This window comes from Poecilia mexicana, unplaced genomic scaffold (assembly GCF_051168715.1).
Source record: "Poecilia mexicana isolate PSO_F unplaced genomic scaffold, ASM5116871v1 scaffold_2, whole genome shotgun sequence".
Lineage (NCBI taxonomy): Eukaryota > Metazoa > Chordata > Actinopteri > Cyprinodontiformes > Poeciliidae > Poecilia > Poecilia mexicana.
This window is the reverse complement of record NW_028263371.1, coordinates 58,208,244-58,221,036: the sequence shown is the minus strand read 5'-3', so window position 1 is coordinate 58,221,036 and position 12,793 is coordinate 58,208,244. Positions and strand designations below refer to the sequence as shown.

At 38.3% G+C, this 12,793-nt stretch overlaps 1 protein-coding gene and 1 long non-coding RNA gene across 2 annotated transcripts in view; one reads left to right on the top strand and one right to left on the bottom strand.

Annotated features, from left to right (window-relative positions):
• Window positions 1-2,036: 2,036 nt before the first annotated feature.
• On the top strand, window positions 2,037-5,205 carry ppdpfb (pancreatic progenitor cell differentiation and proliferation factor b). The gene is made up of 5 exons (XM_015010793.2): window positions 2,037-2,215; window positions 3,460-3,539; window positions 3,608-3,685; window positions 4,595-4,688; window positions 4,756-5,205. The coding sequence occupies exons 2-5, from the start codon at window positions 3,485-3,487 to the stop codon at window positions 4,868-4,870; spliced, it is 342 nt and encodes a 113-aa protein (XP_014866279.1). The 5' UTR covers window positions 2,037-2,215; window positions 3,460-3,484; the 3' UTR covers window positions 4,871-5,205.
• Window positions 5,206-9,083: 3,878 nt separating this feature from the next.
• LOC148161001 (uncharacterized) overlaps window positions 9,084-12,793 on the bottom strand; it is an 8,069-nt gene continuing 4,359 nt past the window's right edge. The window contains exons 2-4 of the long non-coding RNA XR_015762329.1: window positions 11,812-11,912; window positions 10,492-10,590; window positions 9,084-10,124 (exon numbers count right to left, since the gene is read on the bottom strand). This is a non-coding gene — a long non-coding RNA (uncharacterized LOC148161001). The remainder of the gene's footprint in view (window positions 10,125-10,491; window positions 10,591-11,811; window positions 11,913-12,793) is intronic.

Genomic DNA, 12,793 nt, shown 5'->3' with positions numbered 1-12,793 from the left:
TATTGTTTAAATATAAATAAATAAGCATCATAAGATGTATGATATATATTTACTACCTTTTGTTTTGACTATTTTACTAAGTCAAAACAAAGTAAAAGAACTATTTTACGCCCTAAATTTGTTTTTACACGCCTCGGTTTCATTTGATTAATTTCACCACAAGATGGCGGTAGTTGCAAAGTTATTTTGATTGGTACAGGACAAAAGCTGAACAGCTCCGGATATGACTCATGTTGCATAGTCTATGAGAGGCCCCATAGGCCAAAACCTACAAACTCTCTTACACGTACTATCAAACTCACATTTTTAATTAATCTCATATTAGTTGCTCTCCTGGCGCCGGAAGTGGAAATACTACTTCAAGCATGGTATTGTATATCCCACGATATATTACTTAAATATACTGTAAATTAGATTATAGTGGAAATAAGTTACATTAATAATCCAGTTAATAAATTGTATGATTAAATTCATGCGGAGAACTGTTTAAAATTTTGTACAAAGTGTGATCTGTGCTGCAAACGGTCTTTGTCATGTTGTTTTTGTAGAAACATGACAGAGTGAGGGCTCTTAGTTGCAAACTATCTTTGATGCGTTTTACGCCGGTAACCATGTCAACAAGAATTTCGACAGTTAGAGAAAAGTAAACGGCTCTTGAATAGAGAACACTGAATGTACTTTTTGCGCTTTGTGTTTTGGAAAACTTTATTTTATTTGTGTCTTTATGTTTTGTTCTTTTATCTTTTTTCTACTTTTTTAAACCAAGAATGGTGGGTCAAATAATGTGATGATCAACTTTTTTAGCTTCGTTAGCTTAGCTACATGTTAACGTTAATCTCTTTTCACCCGCATTTAGTCAGTAAAGGAGCTTTTTTTAGCATGATATTCCTATATCTAACTTGTCTCTGTTCTTTTTACCACATTTAAAGATGAGTCAGAATAAGCTGGAGCCATAACCCCCAAAATCTACCTAACTCTTCCCAGTGACGAAGGTGAGCAACACTGTGATTAATGACAAGCTAATTAGCATCTTTACAGAAAGTGTATGGAGATTTATCTGTGTCCCTTGTACTTTTTACAATTTCACAACAAAACTAAAATATTTATTACTAAGAATCATTACAAAATAACAATAAAACATCTTTCTGTCTCGAGTGGACAACTCACCTTTACTTTGTACTGTAACAGGTACAGTACATTAGCTCAATTTCCCTCATAACTTATCCCCTCTTGTTCTCCTAAATTAAATTAACAAAATGTTCAGAAATCTGCCATTTTCGTCACTTTGAGGTGATGATTAATATCAGTTAATGTAATTTTAAAGTTATACATGTTATAAGTTTTAATTTTATCTTATATTTAAGTGTATATATCTAAAAAAGTATAGACATTTTTAAAGATATTTTTGAAATAAAAAATACCTATATTTCACTTTTAGCTAATTTTTAAAAAAAATCTCCTTTTAATCTTGCTTCAAATAGTGAATTACAGTGCATTCCGGAGTCCCTTTTTTCTTTTGCAGTCTCTCGCAATATTGTATTAGTCAATTCATGCAGGATCTTGAATACTGATAGTGCTGCACCTCAAGGTTTTTCTAAGGTTTTTCCATGTATTTTAATATCTTGTGAGATAGTTAAGTTTTTTTTTATATCTTTTTCTTTAGGATACAAATGCACCACAAACTTATGTGCAAAAAACAAAAATAAAACAGGTCCTAACATGGTCATTCATTTCATTCTATTCCTTTAAAGGAATAGAATGAAAACTGTAAGAAGTCTGTAAGAAGGAAAGAAAGAAAAAAATACATAAAAATTATGTAAAAATACATAAAAATTATTTGGACTATTTTTGAGTTATTTTCACCGGGTAATAAAGTCAGTCTGTCGGCGCTCCTTATAGATATGCATGCCGCTGCTATGCTTGGCTGTGGGTGTGTGGAGCCGTGATGTAACGGTGAGAAAGAAGATATTTCCTGCTTCCGTAGCCACGCCTCCGTGGTGACGTCACCCATTCGGCAGTATAATAGTTCGAGCACCCCCAGTTTGGCCTTAGAAAAGAAGCATCGTCGACATCCTCTCGGACCTTGGAGGGTTACATTTACCCAAAACCTTTTTCAAATGGGCCCCGTCGCCTAGCGTTTGCTCTCCCCCATCCTCGCCGTCTGAGTTGACTTGGGTGCTACAGAACATCAGCACATCGTCTGGGTTAAGTAAAGGTGAGGGTTTTTTTTAAGGTCAAAAGATGGTGGAAAGGGCTTTTTTCTCCTCGGCGAGGCGAGCTAACGGCTGGAAGCTAGCGGCTGTACGTCAGTTAAAAAGTAGGAACAGATAAAATTGTTTTCTCCCTTTGTTTTTGCGATACCCGTTGTTGTCTTTTAATAGTTAACGTATTTATTATTATTATTATTATTATTATTATTTAACTGTCGCATCGAGCTAGGTTGTGTGGTAACAGACGGACAAAATGGTCACCGCAGTTTTTAAGGTTATTGTTCTGACCCAGAATTTTCTCAAAGCAGCAGCTTAATTCAGACGACCTCCGTGTACTTTACAGTCTAAAACCGGTCAGAACCGGTTTTGGTTCACCGTTTGCGTTGAATGTAAAGATGATGGTTTGGTGCAGTGACTGTTTTAATGTAAACACCCCCTTCTTCCTCCTCCTCTTCCTCACTGCAGACCAGTGACAGAGACGTCATGATGAAAACAATGAAGCTTATGGTGCAGAACCTAAATCTCCTCCACAGCCTGTTCATCGTTGGTTTTAAATCCAGATCAGTTCTGATCTGAGCTCAGTGGGTCATTGCCCAATAAATGTTCCCATTGTTCATTAATTGCACCAAACTACAAGAGGTTTTTGTATTTTAATTTTTATCATGTTATTTGATGCATTTCATTTGGCATTATTGGCCATTATCTTAAGCCTTTTAGTTTATCAAAATCTAAACTAATCTGAGGTTGGCATACTCTTTATTTTTAGAAATATGATTTGCAACATTTTTATTTATTTTTGGCCATTTTTAACTTTTCTCTACAAAACTAAAACACACACAATGTATTGTGTTAGCTTCTTGTCAATGGCAAGAACAAAGTGTAGAGAGAAGAAAATAATGCATTTTATTTGGCTCTCAAAACACCCAAGAACACTTTGCAACATTATAAACACAATTATGCAGTAAAAAAATGTCTATAAAAACACAAAACCACAAAATAACCAAAACAAGAGCAAAAACGTCAAGTTTTCAGGCGAGCAGCACGGTGGCATCCACTCGATGCGGACGACAAAATGGAAGCGCAAACATAAAAATGGCAGAATCAATAATTTAGTTTTTTTTTTTTTTTTAAGCGTTTGACATTACTGTTACAGAGTTTCTGTTAGCACCTGCATGCTTCTGTTTCATGACTCATCTCTAGTGAGGCCTCATTCAGTGGAGTTGAGTAACTGAGTCTGTTCCTGCTCCAGGTTTCCATCAGTGACCAACTGAAGAATGGCAGCCATTCCAGCAGGCGGTTCCCTCGTTGCGACCACCGACTACTACCGAAGTGAGTCCATCCGCCTCCGCTGGCCATGGTTTGTTTAATCACTAATTAACATTTACCTCTGCCTGCAGGGCGCATCGGCTCTACGTCCAGCAGCAGTTCTTGCGGCAGTTCGGAGTACAGTGGGGAGGTCATCCCTCACCATCCAGGTAAACTGCTTCAAATGTGGAGATGCAGGTTAACTTTTATAAAGAATGTTTATTTTTTTACATGCGAGTTAAAATCACCATGTCGTCACAGTATGAGACAGTCTGAAAAGATCCACCTCCTCCGTGAGCTACTATTGCTGTCTGAAGAAATGCACCAAGAACAGTCAGGATGAGGGGCTTAGCGCTATCAATCACCACATGTTCTCGCTGCTAAATATAATGGCAGAGAAAGAACTTAACTGTTACAGGTAGCTATGCTAACTAGCCTTAGCATTCACAACAAGATCTGCTAGTTGCAGCTTAGAGAACAAGGGGAAGAGGGAGATGATTGGCAGCGCTAAGGCCTGCCTCCTGGCTCTGATTGGCTGGTTCTAGTTAACACTGGGAGGAGGAACTCTCATTCTTTTTTTTTCTTTCCACATTTTGTCTCATACCATCCTGTCACAACATAAAAAAAAAAGTTTTCTAAAACTTTCATACTGCAGCTTTAATTTGGTTTTAGGCTGAGAATAATAAATGCCCCAATAAAGAGTTTTAACTGCAGGAGAGTTGCAGAGTGTTGCACAGAGACTTAAACTTTCACCCATAAACCAACTTGGCCACATGTCGGGGTTTCTCTGCTAACGTTACATCAGTTTCTGCTGCTGTTTCCAGCAGGGGTTGAGTCATTTCTGCTGAGTTGTAATGATGTCGGCAGGATTTTCTTAAAGCAGCCGCACCCATCCAGCTCACTTCCTGCTGGTCAGAAACATGCAGCATACGTTTAGATCCATAGTCTGAGCAGCAGCAGCTTCCTGAGCTCCTCAGTCATCCTGACTCGGCTGTAAAGCTCAGCATCTGGTTATACGTCGCAGAGCAGGGTGTGGTTTCTCTGGTTTCGCTGCGTTAAGCGGTGCTCTTTTTCTCCAGGACTCCCTAAGCAGGACTCTGGCCACTGGTGGTCGAGCTTCTTCTTTGGGAAGCAGCCGGGGATGACGCCACTGACCGAGGAGGCGCAGCAGAAGTAAGTCTGAAGCTGCCTGAGCCGTTCCTGTCTTATAGATTCAATTTCTAACCACCACCTCTGCCAGGGCGGGGATCTCGGGCGCCGTGACGACCGGTCAGATCACCTGCATCGCCAAGGAGATGGTGCTGCAGCGGCAGGCGAGTGAGAGCAGCGAGGCAGGAAGCCCCACATCCTCGTGATCCTGCGACTCATCAGCATCGCCATGGGGAGAACCGGACCAACCGCCAACGCTAGGCGACGGAGATCGTCCCGTTTACAACTTCTTTTTTCTTTTTTTTTTCTTTTTTGTTAATGTTTGTGGTAGTAACGGCTGCATTTTTTTCATGTTTTTTAACATATTTTTTAATCACTAAAAAAAAAAAAAAAAAGAAACTGATGAGCTCGTTAGCATTTGTAACGTTTTGCGTTGTAACATCGTCGCATTGACACCATGGTGCATACCTTCATGTTTTTGTTACCCTTGTTGTCTCCTTGTTATATTGAAAACACAATAAAGTAGTCTGTTGCAGCCTAATGCCGCGTTGGTGTCCATGTCTGTCCGTACGCGGAGCTGCAGCGGAGCATCAAAGTTCAGTTAACATCAGAATTTAAAGAACCGTTTCTGGATCTGCAGAATGCAGAGAGGAAGGCTCCTAGTTAACAAATGATTCATTTAGTTCAGTTAACTATTCTGATTAGTTTCTAAGGTAACCCAGCCTTTCACTTCCTGGACAAATGTGTAGTGACAGTGGAGAGGGTAAAAGCCCCTTTGAAGGTGAAAACTACTTTTCAGATTAAAGTTAAAAAAAAACACTCATCTGAGAAAACAAGCAGTTGAAATGATGGCAAATAATGCAAATTGGAGAGTAGTAGGAGGGAAATGGTCAGTTTGTCCTGCAGCACATTATCAGTGCAGCTAATGTGGCTCCAGTTTACATAATAGTTATGTGCAGGTATACCAATATAAACAAATGTTTCATTCATCATTTTTACCAATGGCTTCAAAGTAGGATATTTGGAGAAGTAGGTCAAGGGTCAGCCAGTTTTGCCAGTGATGAACTGTGTTTGAATAACCTTCAGGAGGAAAGGGAGTGTTTGGGTTTGGCCCAGGAACTGTAAACAATGGAAAGCAGCTCTTCCTGCTGGTACTGAACTTGGTGACTCCACGTTGTGTAACTGACTCAGAACTGAACTCTGGGTTGGCTTGGATTTCTGTGTGCTTATTGGAAAAACTAACCTTTTATAATTATCTAATTTTCTGTAACTCCAGTTTTGTATCAAACTCCAGCCTTGGCTTTTCTAGGTACATGCAGTAGGCAGAAAGATGCAGCAAATCTGCTGTTACAGGTGAAAATAAAAACAGCTACAGGAGACGCCCACACCCTGAAAAAGTCTGAAAGTAATGTAGTTAAAGTCAAGGCCTTAAAACGGCTTGGATTCATAAGAAAAATCGAGTTGACTATAAATACGTTAATACAGTTCTTACATTTTATCGTTGTAAGATTATTTAATCTTGTATAATCTATGTAGTCTTTTTCTTCTTTTTGTCGAGACTTTTCTGTCAGGCAAAGGTTGTAGTCAGCCCCCCGCATTTACCGGAGGCGGTTGAGGCTAATGCTAACTAGCTCCTAGCTAATTAGTTTGGTGTTTTTTCGACCATCGCGGGTAAGTCCTAATTTATCGCAAGTTTGTTGTCTTTTGTACATTTATGTCCTATGTATATGTTGTACTTCTCCTTTAAAAAAATATATATTTATATATTCATAATGGTAGCGTAAGTCGTAAAAGCGGCAGTGGCCCCACCGGAAGTACCACTACTAACTGCCGCTGTTACGAAATTATCTTCCTTTAAACTTGACTTGCTAAACAAGTATTTTAAAGTCCTACATTTTAGTTGGTGAAATCCTGCTTCCAACCGGTTTACAACTTTTTTTTTGTAAGTAAAAAATTCTGAAGCTAATTCGGATTAATGTTGATGATTATCTTGTCTCAACACGGTCTGGTTCTGGTTCGGTTGTACTATGGATCACATACCAGAGCTCCAACCGTCCACCGTCTCTGCCTCCTGATCCACTAGGAGCTGAATTAGTCTCTGGATTTCTCAATCCAAACATGTCATGACTCATGGTTGGGTTGCACAGTTATGAAATAATTTCTGTGTACCTTGGGAAAATATTCCTATCCTCATGGACCTTTTTGTGTGTTTTCTACATGTTTCCTGCAACTTTTTTAACTTGTATTATTTGTGGTTTTCCAGCCCCTTGAAGCCCTTATAAAGTGTATTATTATATTTCCTAGATTAAAAAAGAAGCAAAACAGGCTATTATAGAATCCCTAAGTGCAAAAATATCCAGTAGTCCACTAATGTCCACTAAAACAAGTCTAAAACTATATATCATATTTAAAGACATTTTAATTTTGGTCCATTACAGGAAGAGAAGTGATCTAATCTGGACTTCCAGTGCAGGTAAACACGTTTTCTACAAGCTATACGAAACCAGAAAATCACTGAATAAATCCACAATAGTTGATTAATAATTGATGAAAATTGATTTCCATTTTCAGTTGAGTTTGACATATTTACAGACAAATGTTAATGTAATAGAAAATTTAATTTATTTCAGGAACTAAATTCACAAAGACAAATATTATTACACACAGATGGATGTTTTGAAGCATTTTATTGTATGCAAGTATATACAATTCAAATTTAATTAAAAAAAACTTTATGAATTAATCCCGAAGGAAAAATCAAATGTTGCTGTAGCACCAGAAGATTTCTGATTACCTAGACAAATTCAATGTTATGTCTTTTAATACACATTAACATGAATTCAACATGTGATAAATTTATAAAAGAAGGAATAAAATAATATATTTCAGTCATAAAATCACTTTCAGACAACAAAGATCTGTTAGTTGTGTTAAAAGTTTTGCATTTTATGCAAAATGACAGGTTTTCTTAGGAGTGTCAGGCTGAAAAATGCTGCTCAGATTGATAATAATCCAATTAGTTTCTATCCTTGTTAGATTTCTGGCATGTTTGGCATCGTGCAGCATCTCACATAATTAGAAAAAAAATGAACTGTTTTAATTTAGAAAATTATTTAGTTTCTAGAATGTTTCATCTCAGCTTTCAGCGTTTGGATAAAAAAGCAACATGTTCTGGAGCAAATCAGCACTGAATTAATCAACTTTATCTGCATTATGCTGATGATTTTTTTTTTCCAAATTAATATGTATTTTTTGTTTTAACTTGAGAAAACCATTGGGACCTGCAGACTCAAACTCTGTGGATCAAAGTAACGAATCCTGACGCACGGATTTTCCTAAATGAGTGTAAAATGGGCTTATGTAAGCAGAGCTGTCCTCCATTCAGAGGAAAAACCAACAAAGAGCGAAGCGGCCGCTCTGCCTGATGAAGCTGAAACAGGTTTTTCTCTGCAGCGCGTTTGTTCTTCCACGCTGCAGTTTTTCTAGTTCACTGGCTGCTCAGAAAGCTGACGTTAACCGCCGACTCTGAGGTTCCACTTCAGTTCAGATTTTACAGTAACCTACAGGAAAAAGTATTTACTGTAGGTTACAGTAAAAAATACATAATAAAAGGTGTTTTTAAAGATATTTACATGTTTCTGTTGTAAAGGAAAGAAGAAAAAGCCGTTTATTTGGGTTCTCAGGGTCTAAATAGTGATTAAATGAACTTTTTAATCCAGTTTCTTCACTGTTGAGCTTTACAACTTCTGAACCAGATAATGAAACCAATCAAATTAATCGTGATTAATCGTTAACTGGAGTAAACAAACTCAAGGAAGTGACAGAATTTACAAAACTGTAGGATGTAAGAATTTGTTTGGATTGTCAAAAGTCAAACATTTTATACTTTGGACACTCAGAAAGTTTAGATTTTTTTCTCAGATAATTCTCAAAATTTCTGAGTTTTATTTCTAACATTTTTTTGATTTTTCAAACCTGGTGATTTTCAGGTTTTTCTGGAAAATTTCTAAGATTTCTATAATTTATTTATTTTTTCATTTTAAACCTCAGAAATTTCCTTTTTTCCGTCTCAGATTAATCTAAAAAATTCTGATTTATTTCTCACAATTTTTTGTTTGTTTGTACCTAGAATTATTTTTCCCTAGAAATTTTCTGAGATTATTATCAAAATTTATGAGTTTCTTTCTTTCAAAATTTTAATGTTTGAAACTCAGAAATTTCCAAGATTTTTTCTAGAAAATTTATGAGTTTTTTTCTAGCTAATTTTCAGCTTTTTGAGAAATTTATGCGATAAATCTGAAAATGTAAAACTTTTTCTTTATTTGTCCTAATAGTTGGTTGTAAGTATCTGTCGGTATCGTAAGTGAAAAAATATCGGTGCATCTGTAGACACACTGCAATAAAAGAATGCTACATTAATGCATTTTAGACATAAAATGTTTATTTTCCTATTCAAAAAAAGAAGTTGAATTATTTATTTGCATTTCTTACATGTTTTTAATATTCTGCTAAATAAACTTAAGTGGTTAAATGAAAAATTTGCCAGTTATTTGTTTTGGTTTGTGCTGCTAGCATTTTAAAGATACTAGTGGAAAAGTTTCCAGAGGTCATCATCAATATTTCACAGCAAAAGCAGTGAAACTTTCTGCTGCACATATTTGAAGAAGGTGGGGGCCATTTTCATTCAGTCTGTTGTGAATGCTAAAGCTAGTTAGCATAGCCACAGATGCTGGCGGATAAACAGTTTTTCTGTAATGGTGAGTTGTTTCTCTGCCATTAGCACATTTAGCAGTGAGTACATGAGAATGATTGACAGCGCTAAGCCCCTCCTCCGGGCTCTGTTTTTGGTGGGGAGCCGTTCATTTCTTCAGATACTAATAGCAGCTCAGGGAGGAGGTGGATCTGTTCACAGTTTAACAAATATACATAAAAACAATTCTTTATAAAAGTTACACACTGCAGCTTTAAGAACTGATGAAATGACTAAACTGAGATGAAGTTAGCTTATAACATTACGCTTCATCAAAAATGTATTAGAGAGCGTTTTCCAGCTGGTGAATGAAGAGAGCAGTTGAATAAATGAAAATGGAAACTTATAAAAAGACATTTATGGAACAGGGACAGATATATTTCAAGTACAAACATTCATTCCTTCATTTGCTGCTTGTTTTACTTTGGTGAAACTCACTGTTTATGTTGCATTAAACGGAAAATTCAAACTGCTGTTTATGTTTCAAAGGTTGGACACGAGGCAACAGATTCATCTTAAATAAATCGGTGTTTAAAAGTCTCTATTCGGTTTTCCTGCTTGTTTCCTGGCCATTTTCTTTCAGTCCTTCTTTTGCTTCGTCTACTTGAAGTGTTGGTCTGCCGGGTTGGCCGGTTTGGTGCCGGGACAGGATGAGGAACCAAGAGCGATCTCCATCAGCAGCCCTTTGGTTCCCATGGCAACCGGGAGCCCTGGAGACACAGGGACATGTAATTACACCATGAAGTGTCTAAAATGCTCCCAACAGGAGCCGTTATCACCCAATTTTACCTAGTGGGAAATATTAAGTTTTTTTTCTAGAAAACTTCTGAGATTGATTTTAAAAATTCAGTTTTTTTAGCTTTTTTTTTTTTTTTTTTTTTTTGCTTTGACTTTTCAAGCTCAGAAAAAACAATTCTAGAACATTTCTGAGATTAACCTCAACATTTCCAGGTTTTTTAATGGAAATTTGCTCCTTTTTTTCTACCTGTAATGGACCTAGTAAGTCGTTGTTATATTGCGTAATAAAATGCTTGTAGGAGGATTAAAGTCGGGTTAAAGCAGGAGTGAATGTTTTACCAGGAGGAATCCCCATCCTGATCCAGAGGAGGATGTGTCTCATGACAGAGTCGTTCTGCTGGGACGTCGGGTTCATCCCGTCTGGACTTGAGGGAACACCTGGAAATAAATCCCTCCACATTAGCATTTTGTTCCAAACTCGTTTCACAGTCTCTGTGCCTCCTAAAGTTTCCATCAGCTGTCGCTCTCATGCGCCGCGCCTGTGTGATCATGAGCTGCCGGAGTGAACGGGACCGGAGCCAGAACTTTTTTTAATGTCGGCTCGTGTATCAGGCTTGGCTCAGCCCCCATGAACCCATTCCTCCTCCCCGGGCTGAATCTGCCCAGTTATCTGCAGAGCAAAAGCCTTCGCACCCGGCATCTGCTCCGTGTAGCTTCTGTGTTTCTACGTAAACACAGCAAAACAAGTCCAAGTTTCCATTCAGGTCACTTCCAGGTCTCTGGTGAATATTCCAGAACTTCTTGTTTCTCTGTCTCTGCTGGGACATTGTGTACTGGTACAGAGTAACTGGGCCTGCATGGTTGAAATGAGCAAAACCAGTTTGGGTTGAAGTTGTTACTTTAGACATAAAGAGGAACAATCTGGAGTCAGCACACAGCTTCAGTTGTTACAGCTGGATGCCAGAGATCAGTTGAACCTTTACAGACACATAAAGTCAGTTTCAAAGTCCTTCAGTGGTTCTGGGTGCAGCGCCCCCGCAGGCCAGGAGGGGAACAGGTCGCTCAAACTGGTTGGTTTGACTCAGAGCTGAGAGAAGCACAGCAGCTGGAGATGGAGCAGATGTTAAAATTTAACTGCAGTAGCCACCGTTCAACCAAAAGAGGGCAGCACTGATATGGTTTTTGCACAAATTACATAGAAACGTAAAGGTAGCAGCGTTAATGAACAATTTAGACACTTTATCAAAAACAGTAGCTTTGTGTTTTGGTTGCTCTTTAATAAGAAAAGGTTTATTTCCTGCGTTGATCCTTCTCCAGGCTAACTTCTGTCTTCCTCTCTGGAAACCAGATCCTGGCTGATGGAGACCCAGTCACGTCTTCCTTGTGTTTGGATCTGATCAGTTTTTCTGTTTTTAAATGTTCTGCTTGGATCATAGAAGTAAAAATGTAAAGTTTTCCACTGGGCCGTCCAGCACTTTAAACCCAAATGAGGTCGTTTACTTACTGTCTGCATGCGGGTTCATTGATCAGGAGCAAAGGTTCTGACTTTCCAACCTTTACTCAAGCATGAAGAAAGCCAGAGCTCACATGGTGAATATTTATCTCTTGTCTGAATGTAAAGCTTCTGGAAGCCGTGTTTGTGTCTGGGTTTTGTCGTACTTCTGTAGAAGTGGTTCCGGGCGAGCAGGCAGGCTGGAGAGTTGACGCTGGTCATGATGCTGCAGACATTCGCAGACTGTTGGGCCTACCGGGTCAGCACCCTGAAGACGGGGGGAGACGGAGAAGATCAGCAGGATTTACTGCTAATGTGGCCGCCATGACACAGATTATGTTCCTCAGTGTTTCCAAGTCATCCACAGATCATCACAGGCAAATTAGGAAAAACAGCAGCTATTTTATTTTATGTGGTTGGATTCAAACAGGCGCTGAGTGTCTCTGCTGCCACCTTCAGCTTGTCCTGGGCGCATCAAGCATTTTGTTCAGCGGCTTGAGGTGCGATACTCAACACACCCAGAAAACACCTAGATGCACAAAAAACACTGAAATGCAGAATTTTGTTTTCTGCAGACATTTGCACAAAACAACAAAAGCGCAGAGACGTGCAGAAAATGCACAAAGACGCAGAAAACAACAAAACACACAGAAAATGTGGAAACACAGATAGGTACAGAAAATGCAGGGAAATGCAAAGAAAACAACAAAATGCCAAGATAATGCCGAAATGTACAAAAAAAACAACAAAAAAAAAGCAGACAGGCGAAGAAAACGCACAGAAAACTGTGATGTGCATTAAACAATGAGATGCACAGAAAACAAACTAAACATTATAAATTTATAGAAGTTATTATGGGAAACACGTCATGCTGCACTCGCAGATTATTTCACTTATAACTACAATGTTTACATCAATATTAATGAATTATTGACCTAAAACAGGCTCCCATTTCTTGCTGAAAAGTTACTCTTTATCTTTGTCTCACTTCATCTGTACTGAAACAGAGAAACTGGACTAAAACTATTTGGTAATATTTGACGTTTCTGCACTGTGGCGATGTGGAACGGAGAAAGTGTTCAGGGCAGGAAGTGATGATCTGATCTAGGGCTGTTGTAAACGAATATTTTAGTAATCGAGTAATCTATC

Bases quoted from the DNA above. Each gene is read 5' to 3' on its own strand.
- ppdpfb (XM_015010793.2), top strand. From the start codon at position 3,485: ATGGCAGCCATTCCAGCAGGCGGTTCCCTCGTTGCGACCACCGACTAC. The intron at 3,540-3,607 runs GTGAGTCCATCC...CTCTGCCTGCAG, and splicing joins GACCACCGACTACTACCGAA to GGCGCATCGGCTCTACGTCC. The intron at 3,686-4,594 runs GTAAACTGCTTC...CTTTTTCTCCAG, and splicing joins GGTCATCCCTCACCATCCAG to GACTCCCTAAGCAGGACTCT.